The sequence below is a fragment of the Leptonotus elevatus genome, chromosome 15 (genome assembly GCF_054856555.1).
Source record: "Leptonotus elevatus isolate MCC_2025b chromosome 15, RoL_Lele_1.0, whole genome shotgun sequence".
Classification (NCBI taxonomy): domain Eukaryota; kingdom Metazoa; phylum Chordata; class Actinopteri; order Syngnathiformes; family Syngnathidae; genus Leptonotus; species Leptonotus elevatus.
The window spans coordinates 19,646,765-19,673,485 of record NC_141253.1 but is presented as its reverse complement, the minus strand read 5'-3'; the positions used below and the strand labels follow the sequence as shown (position 1 = coordinate 19,673,485).

Below are 26,721 nucleotides of genomic sequence, written 5' to 3'. Positions count from 1 at the left end.
TCCCGTTTGTCTGTCTAGATTTTTTTTAAATTGAACAAACATGCAATTACAAACAATTTAGGCATTTGACAATTCAAACTAAGTCAAACATCTCCGCATAAAGAAGAGCCATGCAAGAATAACACACTCATTCGATCTTTGTTTAAAAGGGAAGTTGTTACGGTTCCATATGTGCTGTCATACTGGAATAAATATGTAGAATATGTTGACTGGAAAAAGGGTCTGGATGTTACCCTATATGTCAATTTAGAGCAATTTCTTCTATAATAATTCTTAGGGTTTACCCGTCAAATGGTCATATTGTTAAAAGATTCAAAAAAGAGATTGATGAGAAATGCACTTTCTCTTCTGTGGATGTTGAAACAATGACTCATTTATTTTGGCTCTGCCCCTTTGTCCAAAGGTGTTGGTGTGATATTTATAAATTTATTGTTGAAAAGATTGAGAACGATTTTGAACTGTTTTGGAAGGATGTACTGTTTGGTCTCTATGACTTTAATTAAAGGAATTAAGTCAAAGCCAAAGAAAACGTTTATTATTAATCTTATTATTATTTTGGCTAAATTCTACATCCATAAGTGTAAATTCAATTTCATACATAGGAAAACTTTTTTTCATTGCTTTCTATTCTATGCTTTCTACATCGATTCCATAAAGTTTTCTCTTAAACAAAAGGCTACCAAGACCTTCGATATATGTGATTTTTTTTAATGTTATTCCCCCTGGCATGTTGTTTTATTTGTGTTTTTGTTTTGTATAATCAACAAATTGATTTAGTCGTTGGATTATGACATTGTTGATAAAAATTGCTATATTTGTATGTTGAGTAATTTCAACACCAAAAAAGAGACAAGGCATTGCATTCAGGATTGAGAATCTTCTTGGGACTGCAGCAAAAAAGCGAAATTCAGAATCAAGTAATTAAAATGAAACAATATTAATGAGTAAGATATAAGTAGCGTTTTTGTTTTAAATTTAAATAAGCGGGGTTTTTACTTACTGCCTTTATGCGGTTGGTCTGGTGGGTGGCGTTAATGCACCTAAGCGCTGGTTAGAAACGCTGCAACCACCGAAGAAGAAGAAGAAGAAGAAGAAGAAGAAGAAGAAGAAGAAGAAGAAGAAGATGGCGGCGGCGATGATAACGTCTAATTTATCAACCTTTGGTGGTTTCACGTTTGAGAACTGTAAAAGGTAAGTGCTGTTGATTGAGAATCAACATCAATAATCAATAATCATAGAGTGTGAAAACAGTTATTCGTTAACGTATTGTGATGGTCTAGTTTTCGATGGGATGACTCAGCCCTTTCATGTACGTTCAGCGAACGTGCTAATACGGTAGCAACAATATAGGATTTTCGTTGTTACCATACGACACCATTGCACATACTTGCCATCTTTGGGTTTGTGAAAACTAGAGAGACTTGTTTTCATCGGCGTATCGATCAGCCCACTTGCTTTGGCCGGGGATGGGGTTGTTGATCGACTCCAAGATCTGCTCAGATCACTTCATCACGTGTTAATTCGTTTTCCTTTTAACGTTTCTTCTTATACCAAGCATGTTTACATTGTCCATTCCTGTCCAGTCTAGCGCCTACATGCTAAGTCCCTCAGTAGTAAACATTAACCCCGCTCCCCCTTACAATAAACGAGTGAAAAAAGGGTATTTCTGTTACCATACATAGTGATGCAACGGTTTCAGATTTTGGTGTACGATTGTCTGAGAGAAAAAACCGCGGTATTACGTTTTGTTTCTGGTTATTATTGTAGACATTAAAAAAATCACATCAGCATTCTTTGAAAATGTTTTTTAACAATAATAAATAACTGAACATACATTTAAAAAAGGTTGCTGCCTTTTAAAACAAATACAGCAGATTAGACAGACTCTTAAAATAGGGTTTCATCTTTCAATTTCAACCATACTTACAGATGAAATGTTCATCCACGGCCTTTAAACTGGCGATTTGTGCTGTTTACCGCTACACATGTAGGCATTTTACAGCAAAATGCGTATGCCGAGATACGTTTCTTGGGAGTCCCAAGATGGCGGCCCCGCAGCTTCAAAAGTCTTGGCCACACTAGCGGGTGGCCGTGGATGGCAGGGCTCGCTGCCGCGGACCAAAGCCCGGGGGTTGGGGAGGCGGTCGGTGGCGACGGCGCAGGGATGCCCACTGCCGGTGTCAGCGTGGCCCGGCCGCCTTAGAACCCTACCCAGAGCCGCCGGGTACGCAACTCTCCCCGGGCGTTGTTCAAAGATGAGCCCTGTGTTGTTGCGCGTCAGCTAAATGGGCCGTGTGGAAACAGAAGAGCTATGAACTATGCCGCATCGCTTGTGAGCGGAAATAACCGTTGAACGGCTGCGGTTATTTAATCCCGACGTTTAAAAACCACGGTTGATCGTAAAACCGGTTAATTGCTGCACCCCTAATCATACACATCCTCTGTAAAATAGCGCACACACATATGCAAAAACATTATACCAGTGTACTTAAATGAGCACAACTGTAGTTTCCATAAGTGCATATAAGCTAAGCTAGCTACGATGTAGCTTTGCCGTCACTATCAACACATTGGAGTTCATGGTCATGCTTTGCACACCCATCCATAACACAGTTGGTTGATTGCCTCCATTGATTTATATGCCTTTAGCAGTGTTTACCATAGATTTGAAGTCTACTTGGGTGGGTGGACTCCTGCAGGGTGCGGTGGGAGAGGGGGTGACTGGGGGGTGGGTCTCAGTCCTGTTACGTCTCCTCTAGTCTCATGATCCACAAAGTAACAGCAAACTAACATTACATGCGATATATCCCGTTGCGACACGTTATTTAATTTTTTAAAAATATATATACAGGGATGTGATTTTTCCGCTAATTCGTGGAATTCCGCTTTTTTTATCTCCAAAAATAAAATGTTACAATTTTTTAAGTGGTAAAAAATCCGATTTCGTCTCAACAGCGTTCCATTTTAGTGTTTCCGTAACTGAAATGAAACTGATCTTGCGATTGGCTGAAGTCTCCGTGTTGACCAATAAACGCGCTTGTTATAAAGGCATAGGCGTATGCCATTGTTTGTTGACCAATAAACGCGCTTGTTATAAAGGCATAGGAGTATGCCATTGTTCATTTTTCAGACGTTTTTGCCGGGTGTTTAAAGAAATGTCCGTGATCGAACGCAAAGATGCTCCGCGAGTTAAGGAAATTGACAAGATCGTAAAAAACAAGTTTCGATGGGACTGGTTAGAGAAGGATATATCTACAAATGTTGGAAAGAAGACTGTGACGAATTTGTTCAGTGACTTTATTCGGAAGATCGATCGTGCCGGGAAAGCGCTTTGCATTTGGTGCCATGATACCGTTGACTATGGTGGGAGAGGTTTCAAAGCTCTTGAAAGTCACGCAAAGAGCAAATTCCATCGCTGGAAGTTTCGGTGCCCAAACGAAAACTCCAAAACTTTACGGCCCCCATCCCTTATTGACATCACAATCGGAAGCGGTAATAGAGAGACGTGATCCACCCCAACAACCTGTACCAGTTGCTGACAGAGTCGTGAATTTTGAGGTCGGTGGTAAACGTTTCAAATTAATCGAAATCAAATTTTTGAAAATATTATAACGTAATAAAAATGGTCATAAATATTTAACATGGTTAATCATTGACACAAACTCAAATGAATGCTGCATGTTTGCACTTTTCAGGTTTCAATATGTTGACTGTCTTGATGTATGCAGTTACAGAGATGATCTTAGTCAATCATGCATTCGACGAATGCATGATTGTGTTTTTACCAGAGCTTGCTGCATGAGGTATTTTATGTTTTTGTTATGCATTATGTATTAAATTAAGAATGATTGATTAAATGATTTATTGCATGGTAAATATATATGATGATATTCTCAGTGATAGTTTTTAAAAGCAAAGGCAGTCCAATGTTTTTGAATGTGACTGATTTTGAGTTGACTAAAACTGCAATTTTATATGGGATAGTTCAATATACATTGAAAATTTATGCTGTTGTTTTGTCTATTTCTTTGTCATCTGAGTGCAGTGAAAGTACTCAAAAACACGGAAAACCCATGAGCTTTGGACCTAGCTGAGTGCCCGCGGCCCCCAGACCCCCGGCTAAATTTTCAGATAATTTCACTTTGGTCAAATCACATCCCTGTATATATCTTTAATAAATTTTCTTGAAAACTTCTTGGGTGGCGGCCTGCCCAAGTATTAACATGGTGTGGGAAACACTGCCTTTAGACAGTTCAAAGGTTTACACACTCTTCGCAATTGTAGTTTACGTTGTCCGTGTACGTGACCGGTGGCTGGCGTAATTTTCCTTCTTTAATGTGTAGGGATCCCGGCGACCAGTCCAATTTTTTGCATCGAACCACTGGCATTTTTTTGCTTGCAGGCTTTCCTAGTACAAAGTGGACTTTTGCATGCTCATTGCCGTCAATTTAGCAGTTTTAATATGCGTCGTTTATACTATTGTCTAGGCTTTGCTTCGAGCCACGATGGGGACGATCCAGACAATATGGTGGAAGGGAGCTAGTGTTACACGGGATACCGGTACCAGTACCGTACCTTGATGTTTTGGCGTCAAAAACGGCTCTGTATCATTTTTTCTTAGTACCGGTACTTTAAAAAATAAATACGAGACAGCCCGCCAACTCTGTTTTAAAGGCAGGTACACATGCACGCTTGGCCGCCTGTCTACCGATATGTGGAAAACGCCTTAAGTAAGCGACACGCCTCTTTCAGCGTGCGAGAGGGCGCAGGAAGATGGCTTTACGCACTGAAGCGCTCGCTGGACGTGCATTCCTCATTGAGAAGTATGACGCGCTAATTAAAGCTCCACTGGAGCGCGCAAGCAGAATGGAAGCCACGCGACATGAAGAACACACATGTGGTTTTCAATTTTCAGTTTTAAAAACGTCTTGTAACAAGAGCAAATGTTTTTTGCAGCGAAGCAGAAGAAAAAGCAGCAATCATTCCTGCAGTGCACTCAAGGTGCGTTCAATGAACAGGCAAACTGGGAAATCACAGTTATGCATAGAAAAGGCTCAGACGACTGACAGAGCAACAGACACAGAGGTTGTGACGCATTTTTGACACTTCCCTTAAAAAATAAGTGGAGTGTGAATTATTTTGTTCCCAGTTTGTAGTATTTGATTACGCATTTGACTAATTGGGAGCGAAATGGAGAAGAGCAGAGACATGCACGCACACTCAAGCAATGTTACATTGAGTCATTAGAGTGCCACTGTATTTGACATCATATGCAGTCAAATACAGTACTTCAAGAATATAGCATGCAATGTGAAAGCACATACAGTATAAACATAAATATATACAGTATGTACATAAATTAACATGTATACATCCCAATATTTTGATATAATAATAACTAAAAATTATTTGAAGTTCTTTTGTCTGTTTAAATTTTGCTGCTTTTGCTGATGTTTTAGAGTTTTGTCGAGGTACCGGTATCAAGGTATTTTATGCAGGTATAGTATCAAAGTCAAAATTTTGGTATCGTGACAACACTAAAGGGAGCTGGATACGCCCACCGGCTGACTTCGTAGGAAATATCTATATCGCTGCGGCTTGCAGTCTCTTCTAGGGCTGCAGCTACCGAATATTCTTGAATTCTATTAAAATAACAAATTTTTCACAGATTGGGAAGAATTTGCGCCTCTGTGTAGTGTTATTTTACCTGTGGGTATGTGTTCCCACAGCGTTTGTGTGTGAATATTCAGTATTTGAAGAAAAAACACTCCCAAAGTCGATGCTACCTTCCCGATAGCATTTGAATGGGATCCTCTATTAACTTTAGCATTAGCGCTAGGCTGGTGAGGTTTTAAAAACGAAGCATGTTTTGTATTTAAATATACAATGGATGTAATTCTTATTGTCGTATGTTTAGTTTTAAAGTTGACTGCAATTAGGGTGTCATTAAACAGCTTAAAAGGGATACTTGACTCATTGAGCCGTTTTCAGCAGTAAAAAGTTAATATTTGGCCAATAATTAATGTGGTAACTTCATTATTTTTCATGTACAATTAAAGCAAGGCAAGTTTATTTGTATAGCACATTTCATACACAAGGCAACTCAATGTGCTTTTCACAAGGAAAGACAACACCTATAAGCATCAATAAACAGCAGTTAACAGCATTCAGAAGCAAAGAAGAGAAAACAAGTAGGTTACAACATTTTACTAAAAGAACATTAGACAGCAAAAATTGCGTAAGGAATAAAAAAACCCATAATAATTAAAAGGGGGAAAAACACGATTGAAAGACCTTAATCAAAGGTATGTGGAAAAAAGCAACGTTTTTAACCTGGATTTAAAAGCATTTACACTCGGGCTGACTTCACTTCTGTTGGCAGCTTATTCTATTTGTGTGCAGCATAACGGTTAAATGCAACTTCACCATGTTTACTTCAAACTCTGGGTTCAACTAGTTGGCCCAAGTCTGTAGATCTCAGAGCCCTGCTGGATTTGTATTCAATCAGCATTTCTTGAATATATTTAGGACCCAAACCAGTCAGTGATTTTATAAACCAATATCAGAAATTTGAAATCGATTCTACAACTAACTGGGAGCCAGTGTAAAGCTTAAGGACTGGAAGTGATATGTTCTGATCTCTTTGTTTTGGACATAACTCGAGCTGCAGCATTCTGAATGAGCTGTAATTGTCTGATGTTCTTTTGAGAGAGTGACTTAATACCTTTTAACTCTTTGACTGCCAGACGTTTTCAGAAAAGGGATGCCGTCAGTGCCAGCCGATTTAAGCATTTTGACTGATCTTTCAAGGTCCACAGAAAATGTTCTGTTTGGACTATGGAAACACACATACTACCAAATGAAAGATTGGACATCTTTCATCAGAAAAAAAAAGTTTGTTTCTACCTTATTCTGTTCTTTAGTAATCAACAATAGAAAATGGTTAGTTTCAACCGATTTCGCTTGTTTTGGACTCAAATACGGAGAAATCAAGCTTTTAGTGAAACGATATTATTTCATGCATTCTAGCGAATTTTACACTTCTTTTTGTCCATGAATGATGCCACAAACACCTAAATAGTGCTTTACTTCTATAAAACACTACCACCAAGAATGAAAAAGTGTTTTTTGATAGCAAAATACGTTTATTTACATTCAACAGTGTAACAATTTGACAACAATTTGGCAAACTATTTACAAATGTGTGCAACTGTGGTGCTATTTACAAATATGTGGATGTTTCAACGACAGTTTTTCTTTGTGTAACACTCTCCTGCGTGCAAGGAGACGCAACAGCATTTGCACAACAGATTGCCTCTTCGCGTGCTCCACTTTCTTGCAAGCCGTTTTTTCCGGGGAATAGCAAGTATATACTGCAGTGTGTGTTGCCATCAAGTCTAATATCAGGATCATGCTACGGTTACGTTACGGTGGTGTTACGTCTGGCTTCCTCATGTCCTTCAGTTGCTATACCGGGTTGTAAGAGATGTTCTGATCCATTTTATCCACTCCATTCATGGTGGCATCGTAGTCCAGAAACAGTGTCTTCTCCGTGATCAGACTGTACCCGCTCCTCCGATGAATATGCATTGGACTCGGGGTACTCTTCATTGTCCGACAAAATGTCCGCATGTGCAGCTCCGGCGTTAGCAGAGCTAGCCGGTGATGCTTTATGACGTGAGAATAAAGGCCGCGTCCAACTGTGGCGTCAACCTCGGGATTCACCATCATCATCATCATCATCAATCTGCATTGGTCGATGCCAACTCTCCATCGCCCGATCGAATGTCCGATTGTGTAGAAGTACCCGGTCGGTTATTGTGCGCGTTTTCCGGCCTTAGCAGCGCTAGCCGCGCTTAGCCGGTGAGGCTTACTACGTGATCATAACGGTCGCGTCATGGCTTCCAACTTTGGCGTCAAGCTCGGAGTCATCATCATCGTCGACATCAATGCGCTTTTTAGTATTGATCGATGCTTTCCGTCTTTGAAAAAAATGCTCAAGCGTGAGCTGCTTGCAACCGGTTGCTTGATCAGCCATTGTGGCTTCATCAGCTATTGTCTCCTCAAGACTCTAGCTCCGCCTCACGTCTTCTACTGACGCCCACGGTGGGCGGCCCATCCAACCTTGTGCAAAGAGAGTCATCGCTGCCATCTAGGGGCCAAAATGAGTCATTATACTAATCAGATCTGCTTGATACTTTCAGCACAGCTGCCCAAGGCTTTCCTCCACCCGTTTCCCAAAAAAAAACAAAAAACATAGTGAACGTCTTAACGTCCTCGGCGCCCTTCCGTAGGTTTATGCTAAATGTTTTATAACGTTTATGGCGGTCAAAGAGTTAAAAACAAATTTTTCTACTTGCCGTTGACTGAAAATGACATCACCTGTGCTGAGGAAGTAGGTAACGACCAATCAAACGGTGCATTCAGGGTACTTTCACAGCGTCTGAAACTTGAGGTCTTTTTTTTAGACTAACACAGGGGTGCTCAAGTTCGGTCCTTGAGAGCCCCTATCCAGCCTGTTTTCCATGTTGCGTCCTGCAGCATAGCTGAATCTAATGATCAGCTAATCAGCAAGCTTTGCAAAAGCCTGATAACGATCCTGATCATGAATCAGGTGTGTTAGTGGAGAGAAACATGGAAAACAGCCTGGTTAGGGGCTCTCGAGGACCGAACTTGAGCACCCCTGGTCTAACGTTTAAAGGGAAAAACAATTGGTAATTTGGCCCATTTGGCTGATTGTTTGAACTATGTTTGAAGGGTAATAATTGCCCGATTTAAATCGGCGGCCGAATAATCGGTCGGGCCCTATTTAAAATTAGCCGCTTCAATTAATATTTTGAATTATTTAATTAAAGTGATTTTAATTTTGTTTGTTTTTTTAGAAATGGCTTCCTGGAAGAAAAAGCAAATGAAGTGGGCTGTAATTTGCCCTCTGCCCGTAAAACTGGAACTACTATCTGCGGTGTTGTGTTTAAGGTGAGTGGCAAAATTGCTGTGTGTGTGTGTGTGTGTGTGTGTGTGTGTGTGTGTGTGTGTGTGTGTGTGTGTGTGTGTGTGTGTGTGTGTGTGTGTGTGTGTGTGTGTGTGTGTGTGTGTGTGTGTGTGTGTGTGTGTGTGTGTGTGTGTGTGTGTGTGTGTGTGTGTGTGTGTGTGTGTGTGTGTGTGTGTGTGTGTGTGTGTGTGTGTGTGTGTGTGTGTGTGTGTGTGTGTGTGTGGTACTTCAAGCTGTCCACACTTTAGTGTTATTATTACCATACAAATATATATATAAATATACAATTGTATATAAATATAGAAATTGTAGTTGACACCTGTTCTTGCTAATATAAGCATAAGTGCCCTTCTCCTCTTTTTTATTTTGTATAATTATGTTGTGTTTTGTTATTTTATTTGTATTGTGATGTATGTGCTCTGTTTGGGCTTCTTGTCCAGGTCATGTTTGTAAATGAGAATTAGTTCTCAAAATGTTACCTGGTAAATAAATATATATATATACTTACAGCAACAGACATCGCAAAAGTCATTTTGAAGTAGTGCAAGTCTACACAGAGTAGCTAAACAGATCACACCACATACTAAAGACACCAGATTGGTTTTCCCCACGCATTACCTTTCCGTCCTTATCTCTGTGATTCAAATGCACACATCTCTCAATCGCTGTGAAAAATTAAGTTTGGCAAATGAACGCAGAGGTTGCTATCATTCCGAGAGGCTGGCGAGCATAGCTTTTTACCATGACTGGGAGGCAGCAAGTTATTCCACAATTTGTCAATGGATCGTGAATGCTTGGGCGGACGCAAAAACTGGCATAATTTCCGAGGACACGACAATGAGACTGACTCTGATAATGAGACGCCGTGTTTGATGGAGAACTTGCCCAGTTGTTTGTTTCTGATACAGAAGGTCATGAGGACTAGGATTGATCAAAAACAACGCGAGTACATTGTTATATACTTCAAGTACAACTGAACTCATTGTTACTTCAACCGAACTCAGTTTTGTTCCGTTCACTGCCTTTTTAAAAACATGCGCTAGCACTAGCATATGTTTTAGCATAATAGCATGCTACCATATGTTTTGAGCTAGAGTATGTTTAACCGTGTGTGTGCCCAATAGTGCGGTGCGCCTTATGTGTGTGTTAAACACAGATAAAGCACCAGTAACTGTGACTGCGCCTTATGGTCGTGAAAATACGGCACTTTGTAATTCATTTTCCACGTTTAAAGGAAGGGAATGTGCCTTAAATTGCATGTTAATGTCTTTTCATTTTTTAAAAAGAAAAAAAAATAGATAAATAGAACATTGGCTTTATTTATTTTGCCAAACAAATTTGCCCACAAAAAAAACAAAACATTCTTTAATTAATGAATTCATTAACTCTTTGACTGCCAGACGTTTTCAGAAAAGGGATGCTGTCAGTGCCAGCCGATTTAAGCATTTTGACTGATCTTTCAAGGTCCACAGAAAATGTTCTGTTTGGACTATGGAAACACACATACTACGAAATGAAAGATTGAACTTTCATCTTTCATTAGAAAAAAAAAAGTTTGTTTCTACCTTATTCCGTCCTTTAGTAATCAACAATAGAAAATGGTTAGTTTCACCCGATTGCGCTTGTTTTGGACCAAAATACGGAGAAATCAAGCTTTTAGTGAAACTATATTATTTCATGCACTCTAGTGAATTTTACACTTCTTTTTGTCCATGAATGATGCCACAAACACCTAAATAGTGCTTTACTTCTATAAAACACTACCACCAAGAATGAAAAAGTGTTTTTTGATAGCAAAATATGTTTATTTACATTCAACAGTGTAACAATTTGACAACAATTTGGCAAACTATTTACAAATGTGTGCAACTGTGGTGCTATTTACAATTATGTGGATGTTTCAACGACAGTTTTTCTTTTTGTGAAACAAAGCTACACTTTCTTGCAGGCCGTTTTTTCCGGGGAATAGCAAGTATATACTGCAGTGTGTGTTGCCATAAAGTCTAATATCAGGATCATGTTACGGTGGTGTTACGTCTGGCTTCCTCATGTCCTTCAGTTGCTATACCGGGTGGTAAGAGATGTTCTGATCCATCTTATCCACTCCATTCATGGTGGCATCGTAGTCCAGAACCAGTGTCTTCTCCGTGATCAGACTGTACCCGCTCCTCCGATGAATATGCATTGGACTCGGGGTACTCTTCATTGTCCGACCGAATGTCCGCTTATGCAGCTCCGGCGTTAGCAGCGCTAGCCGGTGAGGCTTTATGACGTGAGAATAAAGGCTGCGTCCAACTGTGGCGTTAGCAGCGCTAGCCGGTGAGGCTTTATGACGTGAGAATAAAGGCCAACTGTGGCGTCAACCTCGGGATTCACCATCATCATCATCATCATCAATGTGCATTGGTCGATGCTTTTCGACAACTCTCCATCGCCCGATCGAATCTCCGCTTGTGTAGAAGTACCCGGTCGGTTGTGCTGCGCGTTTTCCGGCGTTAGCAGCGGTAGCCGGTGAGGCTAGAAAAAATGCTCAAGCGTGAGCTGCTTGCAACCGGTTGCATCATCAGCCATTGTCTCCTCAACACTCTAGCTCCGCCTCACATCTTTTACTGACGCCCACGGTGGGCGGCCCACCCAACCTTGTGCAAAGAGAGTCATCGCTGCCATCTAGGGGCCAAAACGAGTCATTATACTAACTAGATCTGCTTGATACTTTCAGCACAGCTGCCCAAGGCTTTCCTCCACCCATTTCCAAAAAAACAAAAACAAAAACATAATTAACGTCTTTTAACGTCTTCGGCGCCCCTCCATAGGTTTTTACTAAACGTTTTATAACGTTTATGGCGGTCAAAGAGTTAATAATTATGCTACCCCACCCCCCACCACTGATAATTTAAGATTTTACAGATTTTTTTTAATGTTGTCATTCTCTTTTAAGGGCGGCGTTGTCCTTGGAGCTGACACCAGAGCCACCGAGGGTATGGTAGTGGCTGATAAGAACTGTTCCAAGATACACTACATCTCACCCAATATTTAGTAAGTGATTTGGTTTAGGGTTTTAAGAATCTGTAGGTTAAGTGTCGGCAATGAAGTCATTGTAAGATTGGCTGCATTTATGCAGAATTAATGGCCTGCCTCAGTTTTTCAAGTGGGAGTTTAGTTGGATAACAACCCACAATGAGTTCTATTTCGTCCCTACCGACTGCCAGATGGCGGTACATTCAGTGCTTGAAGTACCACCATCTGGCGGTCGTTCGGGACTCATAGAACCGTAGTTAGTCGTAACTTTCATTTTAAAGGTCCCATGCCATATCAAATGCAGCATTTCCGTTACATTCATTTTGTAGCGGCGCAGTGTTTCCCACAGATTTTTAGTCTACTTGGGTAGGTGTACTCCGGCGGGGAGCCATGGTTGGAGTGTCCTCTCCACTTCCATGATGAGATCCTGCCCTAACTGGAGGAGTACAAGTATAAGGCGGATAAGTGTCGGGTCCGCAATTATGTGGACATTTGTTTCGGTCTGTCGTGGTAAAGGAGCTGAGCCAAAAGGCACAACTCTTAATTGACTAGTTAATCTACGTTCTTAATTAGGGATGCACCGAAATGAAAATTTTTGAGCGAAAATGAGAAACGCTTGATCAAAAACCGGAACGCCGAAAGACATTATGCCAATTTTTTACCATGCAAATTGAATTGTTTAATATTCTATACAATATATATATATATTTTTAGCACTGGCATTCTACCAAAGCACAATATAAATTGAAATGCGTGCACACCGCAGACATGTTTGCTAATGCTACATTTGTATATTACTGGATAGCCTATACACGCACGTGCAAGTTGTTGAAGCGACAGGGCGGCCATCTTACCCCTCGCGTCTCGCGAGTAGACTACTGTATAAAGTATACGTATATGTACAGATTAGACATATACAGTCGTAGGCTCTTAGTGCGGGGGTGGGGGGTGTTTGGTGGAGTGGTCACTATTTGTGCTGCTTTGAAGACCCCCTTTTTCTTTTTATCGCTCAGTTCCTTAGACCCCATTGTTAGATTTGTCAGAGGCATCTTTTGTTGAATTACATGTATAAATCTTTAATAAAAAATCATTCAAGTTTCCTCCTATAAACATCATTGTGCATATAATTTATACATGTGGAGTTGGGATTTATACAAGGGAAGTTGAAAAATGTCTAAAATCCTCTTGTTCATATTTAACAAATTTAAAACATAATAAATCATGCTGTTTCGACTACAGTAATTTTTGGACTACAAGGCACACCTGACTATAAAGCGCGCTAGCTAAATTTGGGGAATACTCAAGTTTGTTCCTGCACCTGTACAGGTCTGTAGTCACCCGGAGATAGTGGTTAGCGTTTAGCACGGCCAACAGAATGCCAGTGAAAAAGTGGAAGCGCTCAAAGGGCTCGAATCAAAGGGAAAAAAAGGAAGGCGCTGCAGGAGAGTGTGGCTGACCTGTAGTGCAGAACTCGGCTGTGCTCTTTTTTTCCGACCCGCTAAAATTCTGTACAGTAGTTTACCAAGCGTCCGTGCCCTCTCCTTCTCTGGTGTGTGCAATGAAGCCCGTTGCAACCGGTAAAACGCCAGCGAGTAGCGAGGCGGACACTCACCCCCGCGCTTGGTGTTTAATTCATCAGACGCTTGCTTGCAGTGTGTTTTTGGCTTGCGTCATTACAGCATTTTATTTCGGCCGTATTCTTTCGGTTTTAATTTTATTTCAGCCAAATTCGAAAATGCCCATTTTTGCCATTTTCAGCCGAAAATTTTGGGTGGCCGAAAATTCGGTGCGTCCCTAGTTCCTAAGGTTCCAATGGTCACAATCAGGATTCCAGATGCAAGCGCCAAAATGAGTTTCCTCAGCAGGGTGTCCTCTTAGAAATAGGGTGAGAAGCTCGGTCATCCGGGAGGGGTTTAGAGTTGAGCCACTCTTCCTCCACATTGAGAGGATCCAGGTGAGGTAGCTCGGGCATCTGATTCCAATGCCCCCTGGACACCTCCATGGTGAGATGTTCTGGGCACGTCCCACTGGGAGGAGGCCCCGGGGAAGACCCAGGACACACTGTCTCTATCTCACATCTCCCAGCTGGGCTGGGAACGCCTTGGCATCCCCGTCCAGGAGAGCTGGACGAAGTGGCTGGGGGACAGTTAAGTCTTTGGCTTCGCTGCTGAAGCTGCTGAAGCTGCTGTCCCTGCGACACGACCTCAGATAAGTGGAATTAAACCAGGGGTGTCAAACATACGGCCCGCGGGCCGGATCAGACCCGCAAAGGGGTTTAATACAGCCCGCGAGATGATTTTGTAAACAGAAAAAAAAGTAATGTCTGATCAATTAATCAGCCGGCCACAATCAACACATATAAATTTGTAATTTCACAAGCAATCCTCAGATGAACAATGCAACTTGTACACAGAATTCCTATGGATGTCATTATTTGACACACGACTTTAAGTTAGTTTGTTTTATAAAAAAAAATATTTAAAAAATAAAAATAAAACATAGACCAACATAAAAATGCCGCGTTCCATTTGCAATTTGTGTTATTTTTTGGGACAATATATTTACAGTTGCGCCCTGCAATTTAGGGCTGGCCAGCAAATCTGCGTATAATTGATTTTAAGTTGTATAGGCCTACCATTATTTTACACATTTCAGCCCAGTTAGTAATATATTTTCCTCTGTGGCCCCTAAGCTAATATGAGTTTGACACCCCTGAATCAAACGGATGAATGGATGGTACCAAGCGCAAAGTGGGCAGGTACTTAAATAAATTGCAGCTTATGTTTGTCACGACGTCACCTATATCGGCTCGTTTTTCTGAGCATTTCATCAGCTATTGCATACTATACAGTCTACAAACCGCATAGATGTCAAACTTTAACACAACCAATGTTATGCTTAAAACAGTGGAAACAATGCATGTCATGACAAGGGACCTTTCATTAGCCTTTTTTTCCTTACTTGATCTATTATATCTGAAATTAGGTGTCATCCGGCTGTATAACTTTTTTTTTTTATTACGCAGCTGTTGTGGAGCAGGAACGGCTGCAGACACAGAAATGACCACTCAGATTATTTCCTCCAATCTCGAACTGCACGCCCTCTCCACAGGCAGACTGCCACGCGTAGCCACTGCTAACCGCATGTTCAAGCAAATGCTTTTCAGGTATACTGCATGGGCTTTCTCAGTGTACAGTATATTCCACTCTAATTTTAATCAATACCTGGGTAAGTTTTGTTCTCCTTTTTTCAAATTCAGGTATCAGGGCTACATTGGTGCTGCGCTGGTCCTTGGTGGGGTGGACTGTAACGGTCCTCATCTTTACAGCATCTACCCTCATGGCTCTACAGACAAGCTTCCATTTGTCACCATGGGTCAGTTTCAACAACCACATCCGAAACATAAATATGTCCCTTTTCACGTGCTGGTCCTTTTTCACTGGCCAATATTTATTTTTTTAAATTGTGCGAAAATCATAGATATAAAAAATATGACTTACCATGATCCGATCACGTGATCAGAAATCAGGGCAGAACATAATTTGCACCTCATCTGTATCAAGTGAATAAGATCAGGTCTTAATTTCAACAGTATTCAAGCGTTAACATGACGATCAGATGTCAGTCAATGGCAACTTTTTTTTCCTTCTTTTTTTTATTTGAAATCACAGCTTAAGAAATCGACAAGGAAGTGAATCTCTGCTTGTCAAGTCTATTATGAAGTAGACAAATGCCATCACGCAAGTCGGACAAGTGTATCAAAATATTAACCCCTTCAGACCCGGATTTTTTCTGCTTGGCAAATTGTTGTTGTTTTTTTGCTGATTTTGACTCTTTTCCCACATAAGAACAACGTGGATTTGGGGTGGGTTTATTTCATGTTTTTATTTGTTCTAGTGGACGCCAAGATAATATGGCTGTAACGTGTTGTAAACTTACCAAGGTTTTTACGTAACATGAACATCATGCAAATCAACTTTGCGATTGTGCTTGGTTAGATAGGATCCAATCATGAACCAGAAACGTTGACATTATCCAAATTTTGCGCTTTATTGGTTTAGACACGCAAATATGTCATGTCCAATGCAATCATCTAGAACCAATCAGCGAAGAGCAGGCGTGGCGTTAGAAAAAGCGACTTGTGGGTTCTTCCTACTTATTATGACCTAGTGCAGTGGCTGTAGTTGACGAGAAATAGGAAGTCTTATTAGTACAGCCGTATGCCATACATGGCATTTTCATTTTCATGGTAGAGGCAGAAAAAAACGTAAAAACGCAGCGGAAAAAAATCGATGTATTCAAGTTAGGCGGCCTTAATCAGTAGCAACGCAAAATGGCCGCCGGTGACTTCACTTCTTGCGGCAACAAGTAAGCAGCATTGTTAGCCAATTCATATACAAGTCCGTGGTGCTGCATGCTTCCAGTGCCGTCAGCTGCTGGAGTTTTAATGACTGTGTTTCTGGTAATTTAACTGAGTTTCATGCTGAATGAAAGCTATCGTCTCTCTTGCGCACCATTTTAAATGTTATATGAAAATGGGCTTCCGCTGCCAAAGAGTGACGTTGTGCACGAAGAATAAGTCACAGCAAATACATTTGATTGCATGGCCAAACGGCGGTCAATGGAAGCCTGTCCAAACCCACTTTCTTACTTTCAAGAAAGTGGGTGTAGCTTGCTAAATTGGTATTCTGCGAGATTTTAGGATTACAATGTTTGTTTTATAATTAAGATCACCTTTATTTGTCCCACAGTGGAGAAATTCACAGCGTTACCAGCAGCAATACACATCATCACACATCATATATAAATAGTATCACAAAAGATACTTATGTACTTTAGCTTAGTTAAATAAAAACAGGGAAACAGTCGTGCAAATAGATGGCATCATCGTCACATTTGTTAAATTTGAAATAAAAACTTCACATAACACCACATCAATGGTCTACCGAGACTACAGCTGATTGTAAAGTCTAACAGCAGTGGGTAGGAAAGACCTTCTGTACCTTTCGTTGCTATCAATCAAATCAATTCCTTTTTTGCTTACATTGAATTAACCTTTATCACGTGTTATTGTCTTGTTGCCCGATACCCGGGCTGGGCCAAGGTCGGCCACCTCGAAACCTCGACGAGGAAGTGGCGGATCTCTCCCGCGCCTCAACCAACTCCTCGCCTCTAACCTCAGATCAGACAAAAGGACCCACTGAGTCACAGAATCCACGGTTCAGTTTTCGGTTTTGTGCTCACGGTTTTCGGTTCAGTTTCGGTGTGCAGTTTTCAGGGATGTGATTTTTCCGCTAATTCGCGGAATTCCGCTTTTTTTATCTCCAAAAATAAAATGTTACAATTTTTTAAGTGGTAAAAAATCAGATTTCGTCTCTCGACAGCATTCCATTTTAGTGTTTCCGTAACTGAAATGAAACTGATCTTGCGATTGGCTGAAGTCTCCGTGTTGACCAATAAACGCGCTTGTTATAAAGGCATAGGCGTATGCCATTGTTTGTTGACCAATAAACGCGCTTGTTATAAAGGCATAGGAGTATGCCATTGTTCATTTCTCAGACGTTTTTGCCGGGTGTTTAAAGAAAGATGTCCGTGATCGAACGTAAAGATGCTCCGCGAGTTAAGGAAATTGACAAGATCGTAAAAACCAAGTTTCGATGGGACTGGTTAGAGAAGGATATATCTACAAATGTTGGAAAGAAGACTGTGACGAATTTGTTCAGTGACTTTATTCGGAAGATCGATCGTGCCGGGAAAGCGCTTTGCATTTGGTGCCATGATACCATTGACTATGGTGGGAGAGGTTTCAAAGCTCTTGAAAGTCACACAAAGAGCAAAAAACACGTGAAAGAACTCCAGTCAAGAACAACAAATTATTGCATCCCTGGAAGTTTCGGTGCCCAAACGAAAACTCCAAAACTTTACGGCCTCCAGACCTTATTGACATCACAATCGGAAGCGGTAATAGAGAGACGTAATCCACCCCAACAACCTGTACAAGTTGCTGATAGTCGTGAATTTTGAGGTCGGTGGTAAACTTTTCAAATTAATCGAAATCAAATTTTCGAAAATATTATAACGTAATAAAAATGGCCATAAATATTTAACATGGTTAATCATTGACTCAAACTCAAATGAATGCTGCATGTTTGCACTTTTCAGGTTTCAATATGTTGACTGTCTTGATGTATGCAGTTACAGAGATGATCTTAGTCAATCATGCATTCGACGAATGCATGATTGTGTTTTTACCAGAGCTTGCTGCATGAGGTATTTTATGTTTTTGTTATGCATTATGTATTAAATTAAGAATGATTGATTAAATGATTTATTGCATGGTAAATATATATGATGATATTCTTAGTGATAGTTTTTAAAAGCAAAGGCAGTCACTCAATGTTTTTGAATGTGACTGATTTTGAGTTGACTAAAACTGCAATTTTATATGGGATAGTTCAATATACATTGAAAATTTATGCTGTTGTTTTGTCTATTTCTTTGTCATCTGAGTGCATTGAAAGTACTTAAAAACACGGAAAACCCATGAGCTCTGGACCTAGCTGAGTGCCCGCGGCCCCCAGACCCCCGGCTGAATTTTCAGATAATTTCACTTTGGTCAAATCACATCCCTGAGTTTTAGAAAAATCTATTATGCCTTGGAGTTTAAAATGAGAGTGGATATTATTCACAGCTAATTACTACAGGTAGTCCTCTAGTTACGAACATTCGCAGATACGAACAAAGGCTGACTGATGTTCATAAAAGCTGTATTTTGCGTGCAAGTTAATATTTAAGTGCACGCATCATATATTATGGTACAGTAATGTACTGTAGTGCCCCTCTCTGCTACAACCCTCTCGAGCAGCACCACGCCATTTGCACATTTCAACTACCTCTCTTTCCGGCGATGAACAGCACAGCCTGGAGCCACGGCCAGTGGCCTCTTCAGGCACTCTATATTGGTTCTTTGAGTACATTTCAGAGGCTCTCCTGGAAGATATTCATGAAAAGCAGCCTTCAGTCGTCTTCTTTATCAGTGTAGTAGAAAAACGTACAATATCTCTTCAGCTTCGAAATCAATTCAAGCTTACTCAGCGGTCGCCATCTTGACTTGTCATACGCACCACAATTCATGTGCACTTCAGGGACAGTCGGAAAACATATTTTCTTGAGACCGTTACACCCAATACATAATGCATTCCACTTTAGCCTCACATGAACTCAACTCCTCCACCATCTATGTAAAGCTTAAGTTAAGCATATTTATTTTGTTTTAATTGTATTTTACTGTGTAAAAATGTAATGTACTGTGAAGAAAAGTGGTTCAGATAATGGATGATGTAATTTAATGCATGTTTTTTTTATTAATGTACTGTATAGAAAGTATATATAAAATATATAATTTTATTAGTTTATTTATTTATTTTTACATATTTTTATTATTTTATCTAAAAATGATAAAATGTAATTTTGAAACAAAATTTTATGTGATTCGATTTACAAACAAATTTGATTTACAAACAACCTTTCGGAACCCATTGTGTTCGTAAGTTAAGGACTACCTGTATTATTGTATTATTATTATTATTATTATTCTATTTATGCCAGTGGCAGGAATAATAACTGCTCTTCAATTGGATGGCAAAAGGTATCCAATCTGTTGCCATTTATACAACAGATTGTCATGGTTACCTGCAAATATATCAGCTTTGCGTTCAACTATATACAAGCCCAGATTTCACACGAAGTACACTTGTGACTAAATTGAGTTAAGATAATTATTTCAGTATGCAAACCTTTTATTTTTCTTGTGCAGAATAAGTGCCTTGCCTCCACAGGTTGGAAAACACTTGCTCCTAATCTTAGAATTATTCTATAACTACTATTATAATTATAAGGTTAAATTATTAAATAAGTCTTATTTGATGGACATAAGACAAAGATGTCAAATTCATATCTAATATGGATAGAGTAATTATTATCTCGTTTATGATTACATATAACAATGTCCGCAGTTCCCAAAACGTTTATTGAATGTTAAATGAAAAAGTCATCTAACACAGTGGTAAACATGACCCTGTAACAAGCCTTTTTTGGAACATGTTGCAGCCATAAAATTCCAAGTTAATGATTATTTGCTAAAAACAGTGTTTATCAGTTTGAACGTTAAATATAATTTTGTCTTCGTTGTTGAACATAGCTTGAACGTGATTTACAAATCATTGAATTCTGTTTTTACTTATTTAACACAACGTCCCAACTTAATTGGAATTGGGTTTGTAAAAATATTGTAGTGCAATTTTAAACACTATTTCTTGCACTTAAAGCACAAACCCGTGTAGTTAAACAGCATGATGTTCTTTTTACAAGGGTCTGGATCCCTGGCTGCTATAGCAGTTTTTGAAGACCGATACAAACCTGGTATGGAGGTAAGTCAAATCTAACAAATGTTGATTACACTAATCAAACAATCTACTTTTGATGTATGTGTTTCTTCTTATGTAGGAAGAAGCTGCTAAGGAGCTAGTGCGTGATGCCATCGCTGCAGGAATATTCAATGATCTGGGTTCTGGCAGCAACATAGATCTGTGTGTGATCACTAGTGATAAGGTGGACTACATCCGACCCCATGATGAGGCCAACAAGAAAGGCTCCAGGTCAGAGCAAAAAGCGTTTTTAGCTATAGCTCTTACATGCGAGTGCCTCACTGCACACAAGCATAGTACAGCGAGTCCGGTTGATGTGGAATGTGTCGTAAGCGTCAGCCCGCAGAGCAGGTTGTCATGTCTGGAGGATGGGGAACGTAATCGCCGCTGGTGTTTCTGAAGGCTGACGCTCAATGAAAATAGAGGATCCTTTTCCCTCTCCAGCCTTGATCGTATAAAATGATGGATCCACTAGTCCATTGGTCCGTGCCGGGGCAAGATTTGCAAAGTCAGGTTGCAAAAAAAAAAACTTAAGTACTCAGAATCAAAATAAAATGATAAAAAGTCTTGGCCGAGATTCAAGCTGAACACAATGGTTTATTGACAAAAACGCAGACATAAGATGCTCCGTTTGCAAAGCCACAGAACAAAGAAATGTATTTGTTTATATAGCTCAAATTTAAAGTCCATCCCCTGCACTTCATTGGCCCAGGAGTATGACATCGTGACATTGCTATTTCAATAAATTTAAACACCTTCTTATTAACATATTGATGTGTTTTGTAAACACTATAGTGTGCTAAAAACGTTGGGGGCTGGAGTATGGAGCCACAACACTAACAATAATATTTGGTATTGGGAAAAAAATTGTCATCGTGGAAAAATCTGACACCTAAACCGCCTGTAAGCCACAAGGTTACATGTGATTATATATGTTACTTGTGGCATGTTTGAAAATTACTTTATGCATCATGTCATGCTAATTTAGCTAATGTGCTAACTGGTTTACTACAGAAACATCAACACTGACGCCACAAGGTTACAGATTTACAGGCAGTGTAGGAGTTCCTGGTGAACTTGTATCCATGAATATTGCCTTTAGCCAACAGAGGGCGTGCTCTCTTCTCTCCTCTCCCGAATAGCCGGAAGGCGTTCTCGCGCTCAAAGCAACCCCGCGCCTCCACGTAAAAACACTGCCAATACGATGAAACTGAAAAAAGAGAAGTGAAACTAAAAACAGGAGAGCTGAAACTGAAAACCTGTGACACTCAAAAAATGTAAATAAAATCTGCAGATTGGCATTGAAAAAGACATAATACAAAATAATATGCCTAAAGAAAATAGTGTTTTTGCAATACCAAATCTTATTGTCAGTGTTGTGGCTCCATACTGGAGAGGAGAGCAGCCAAGCAGTGTTACACCGGATAAATGGTAAAAAAGTCGACCAGATAGCAAGGCTCGACACTGCGACCAAATTACCATATGAGCTATGAAATACACTTGCAGATTAAAAGATGATCGCTTGAGTCATCGGCTGGTGTTTCCAAACTTCCCCGCCCACTAATACTCAGCTAGCGCGCATATTGTAATACTGGACAGTAGTTATTGAGGGCTAAGTGTTCCTTATGCATTACATTGAATGCAAAGGGGGGAAAAAGTGTTAAAGTGAACCATCAAGTCATTCTTATCTTATGTGGCCAAATGCATTTAAGACAGAATATCTATGATAAAGTAGTCAACATTATCAACAAATGCTATTGGAATTTACTTTCCATTGATCTTTAACAGTTCCTGAAAATTTCAGGTACTGGTTGTTATGGACCTTTGAAAGATGTACGTGCCAAAAATGTAAACACGTTGTTCTCAAAACGAGGAATTTCGACCTGCCAACATTGCTCTACCTTCGTCAGTCTTTGAGGTACCACCGCGTATTATATATCATTTGAAAGGGAATTAAGTGTAGAATTGTAATATATGAATATCAAAATTTTCATTTTCGGAGACATAAGCCTCATTTTGTGAAAACGCATCACATATAGAGCTGTCAAAATAATAGTAATCAGTTATCAAATTAATCGACAACTATTTTGATAATTGAGTAATCGTTTGGAGCCATTTTTATTTTTATTTTTATATTGTCCAAATCATCTGGTTTTAGCATATCAACCGTAATTGTTGACTGATTTCTGTAGTCCTTCATGAAAAAAGACCAATTATCTTCTGTGTTTAATCAAAATAAGACATTTGCAAACATCTGTTTTTACTTTGGAAAACAATGACCAAACACAACATAGGACAACATCAATTCCCCCTATTTTTTAAATCTCTATATAAATATGAAGTACAAAATAACCACCAAATGCTTTTATAATGCACTTTAATGCAAAATTAAAATGAACCAGATTAGTCAATTAATTGATTGAATATCATATTTTAAGGCCTAAGGTGTAAAGTCTTAAATTTTCTCAAAAATCGACACTGCGCCTAATACTGAGGTGCTCCTTGTGTGTGGACCGAGGTCCAAAATCTGACCGACTGTGTGGGAGGATTCCCGCAACATATTGCTTATATACAAGAAAGGTGGCCCTGACTGAGGACAGACATGAGAGCACGGAAGAGTCAACGTGGTGGCGAGTTCTCTAGCCCCTCCTCTCCAGACAATTTTTTCCCTCTCACACAGTCAGTCAGATTATAGACTTTGGCCCATACACAATGCACACCCCACTATTAGGCGCACCGTCGATATTTGAGAAAATTTAAGACTAAAGTGCGCCTTATAGTCATGAAAATACGGTAGTGCAAGTCTACACAGTGTAGCTAACACCAGAATGTTTTTTCCCACACATCACCTTTCCTTCCTTATCTCTGTGACTCAAATTCGCGCACATCTCTCAGCCGCTGTGAAAAATAAAGTTCGGCAAATGAACGCAGAGCTTGCTATCATTCCGGGAGGCTGTCGAACACAGCTTCACCAAGAGGCAGCACCGTGCAGAGTTACGCTACAATTTGTCAATGGATCATGAATGCTTGGGCAAACGCAAAAGCAGGCATCATTTCCGAGGACACGACAATGAGACGGAGCCCGGAATGTTTGATGGAGAACTTACCCAGTTGTTTGTTTCTGATACAGAAGATCATAAGGACTGTGACTGATTTGTGGATTAGGATTGATCAAAAGCAGCGAGAGTACACACATCAACTTTATCAGACGTGTCAGTAGTCTCCCTTCTAAGCACTTTCTCCCGCTCGTGCAGGGCGCATATCAGGCTTTTGATGACGTATGAATCGGATGCGTACGGATGAGCGTTCACAGTTTAGACGCATCGCATACATATCCGTTTTTATATCCACAAATGAAAGAGGCCCAGGTCGGGTGTGAAAAAAATTGAATTAGACCGTTCACAATGCGGGAAAAAATCTGATTGTTGTGAAAAAATCGGAAATGAGCTGCAGTGTAAACGCAGCCCTAGTGTCAACTTGAAATCATGAAATTGACATAACTTTTTCTTTTCTGATGTGGTCAATGCCATTTTAATGTCATTACTTGAATGGAAGTTTTTCTTTTTATGTATATAATTGGTTAATATGCTTCCCCCCCATTAGAACTGGTGACTACAAGTACAAAAGGGGAACCACAAGTGTCTTGACCAAGCTGGTGACGCCATTGACCCTGGACGTGATGGAGGAAAGTGTGCAAACTATGGATACTTCCTAGAGTCATTTGTCCGCTGTATTTTCTTAAAGTTGAACAACAGTTCATAGTTATCAATAAATGCAGCTCTCTTCATGTTTTTTTCTTTTTCTGTTGTAACAAATGGTGTTGTAGTCATTGTTTTCAAGGTTGTACTATAAATCTATTGCAAGGCACCAAGTTCATTCGCCAATTTTCAAACCTGGATTGATCCAAATCAATATTCATGAATTTCCCCACAATAAATGTTTATTTACATAAACGTGTAACACATTGGTGGATATTTTTAACAAACTTGTTTGCCTGAGTAGAAGATGAAATGGAAGAAATGAGTGTGTTGAGAAACAATGAAGTTTGAAGGTGTTTTTTGACCACATTTTGTAAAGGTGATATCACGCACAAAATACCCCCCCCCCCCCCAAAACACCATGTAAAATATCCAGTCAAAATGTGCGACGTGTATCCAGTCTTGCCAGCGTTTATTCGCAAAACCTGTTTCCATAGCTAAAATTTACATTTTCCTTTTTTGATATGCTTTCAAAATCCACCCTCTAAGCGTGAAACTTTTTTCTTTTTTTTTTGCAAATTTTGGGCCGTTTCTCGAATTTCTAGCATTGCCATTCAGTTTTATTTTCGCATTTCTTGAAAATTCAAATATATACTGTAGTCATCCATTAGGACAACGCACACCTCCATCGTGCCAGATGTCACAAATGTGAGCATTCGTCCACGCAAGTCGATTGCAACAATGAACTGCAGTCAGGTCGAGACCCAGATAGGTACGACAAGCATGCAGATGAGCTTCTCTGAGACCGTTTCTGGCAGCTTGTGCTGAAATGTATTTGGTTATGCAAACCGGTTGTTGCAGCAGCTGTCCAGGTTTCTGGTCTCACACGATCTTGGAGGTCATAGGATAGTGTGGTTACACGTGACCCCTGATGAACCTAGATATTTGAACCTCTATTTGTGGGCCAGCCCTAAGTTACGGCGCTCAACTGTAATATTGTTCCAAAAATAACACCAACGCAAATGGAACGTAATGAAGTTATAAGGACGTTAATCCTTGTCATATGTATTTGTGTTACCAGTAATTAAATTTGTGTCGTATTTAACACATTTCTATTGTATGTTTGACACCGCTGGTCTAATGCAACTTAGACTATACTTATTGCCGCTACAATAACGCAGACTCATCAGTCCACTTCATACAGCAGAGACTGATCAACGGACAAGTGCTGCTGTCTCATCCATCGTGTGTAGGCTTTGCTGCTTGTGGATGTAAAACGCCCACTGTTGTGCTCCACTCGTCATGCCAGAGACCCCAATATTAGATTTGGCAGAAGCATCTTTTGTTGCATTAATTATAATTCATTTAAAAAATTATTTTAATATATAAAAAAAGTTTCCTCCTGGAAACATCATTAAGCATATAATTTATACATGTATTTAAGCAAAGTTGTAAAATGTCTTAAGTCCTTGTTTATTTTTAACAAATTTAAAGGTTGGGTTTAAAACATGCTGTTTCTATTAAGTAAGTCTTAAATGTTCTCCAATTTCGATACTGTAAATGTATAGGATCGTATGCTGAGAAATTTTGCTTGGGAGGAGCATAATGGCGGCCTTGCGACTTCAAAAGTCTTGGCCTATCGGCTATCCAGTAATCTACTGTATTCAGAGCAGCACATATACCCCATTGGGGCGTTCTTGCAAGGTCGCTGGGAAATCCATCAACTGGGTGATCCCTCTAATGGATTATCCGTGCAATGCAAGTCAGATCATATACGTCAGGGTTTTAATGGGGAAAACATTAATAGAATTCGTTTGGCTTTATAGGTTTAAGCGTTTTCCTCATTAAGGGATGTGACTAATGTGTGCGCCTATGGAGAGCAAGACAATATATGCCTTTAAAATCCGAAATACTGTGTCGATTGCTTTCATATTTTTCAGAGATTACTGTGGGCATATGTAGATATGTGCATGTGAATTTTGGTCTTCCTGTTCTGAAATTAAGCCACGTTGGACCTCAGAAAACAGTGGACCAACACCAGTAGACGACATGGCACCAATAGACTGTTCCTTCAGACGCTGGCACCTTGATCCAAGTCCTTTTTGTCTTTAGCCCAGGTGAGATGCTTATGACTAGGGATGATGATATATCCAAAAGTCACAATACAATAAATTGTGGAGATGTTGGCGATACAAAAAAAGCTCACATTACTGTATAAACACTCACAATATTGTAAAAAAAAACGTAATCTCATATTGGGGAGGGAAATGCAAAATTGTGTTTTTGTACATAACATCTTTTGTGGAAGTGGCGTTGCCAGACGGAGGCGTACTCTGGATAGGATTTGGGGAACTGTTGCCACCTTAAGGTCTGGAATTGTTATGAACTTACTTAAAAACGCATGAATGCGGTTAGCTGTGGATGTTTTCTACAAACGTGGTGGTGTGGACAATTTTTTTCTACACCCAGAGGGGGGAAATAATTTGTTTAAAAATAAAATAAAAAAATACCCTGCTACCTGTGTACATGGCCTAAGGACGAGGCTTGGCCATGTCATGTCATCAAAACAAACAAAAAAACAAGCACA

At 39.9% G+C, this 26,721-nt stretch overlaps 1 protein-coding gene across 1 annotated transcript; it reads left to right on the top strand.

Moving 5' to 3' along the window:
• Positions 1-1,038: 1,038 nt before the first annotated feature.
• psmb7 (proteasome 20S subunit beta 7) lies at positions 1,039-24,396 on the top strand. The gene is made up of 8 exons (XM_086096425.1): positions 1,039-1,191; positions 8,883-8,976; positions 11,931-12,028; positions 15,036-15,176; positions 15,270-15,385; positions 20,381-20,439; positions 20,516-20,667; positions 24,040-24,396. The coding sequence occupies exons 1-8, from the start codon at positions 1,124-1,126 to the stop codon at positions 24,149-24,151; spliced, it is 840 nt and encodes a 279-aa protein (XP_085952551.1). The 5' UTR covers positions 1,039-1,123; the 3' UTR covers positions 24,152-24,396.
• Positions 24,397-26,721: the final 2,325 nt, after the last annotated feature.

What these genes read in the sequence shown, in the direction of transcription:
- psmb7 (XM_086096425.1), top strand. Translation starts at nt 1,124, where the DNA reads ATGGCGGCGGCGATGATAACGTCTAATTTATCAACCTTTGGTGGTTTC. An exon ending in TACATCTCACCCAATATTTA is followed by an intron (nt 12,029 to 15,035) that starts GTAAGTGATTTG and finishes TTTATTACGCAG; the next exon opens with CTGTTGTGGAGCAGGAACGG. An exon ending in GCCAACAAGAAAGGCTCCAG is followed by an intron (nt 20,668 to 24,039) that starts GTCAGAGCAAAA and finishes CCCCCCCATTAG; the next exon opens with AACTGGTGACTACAAGTACA.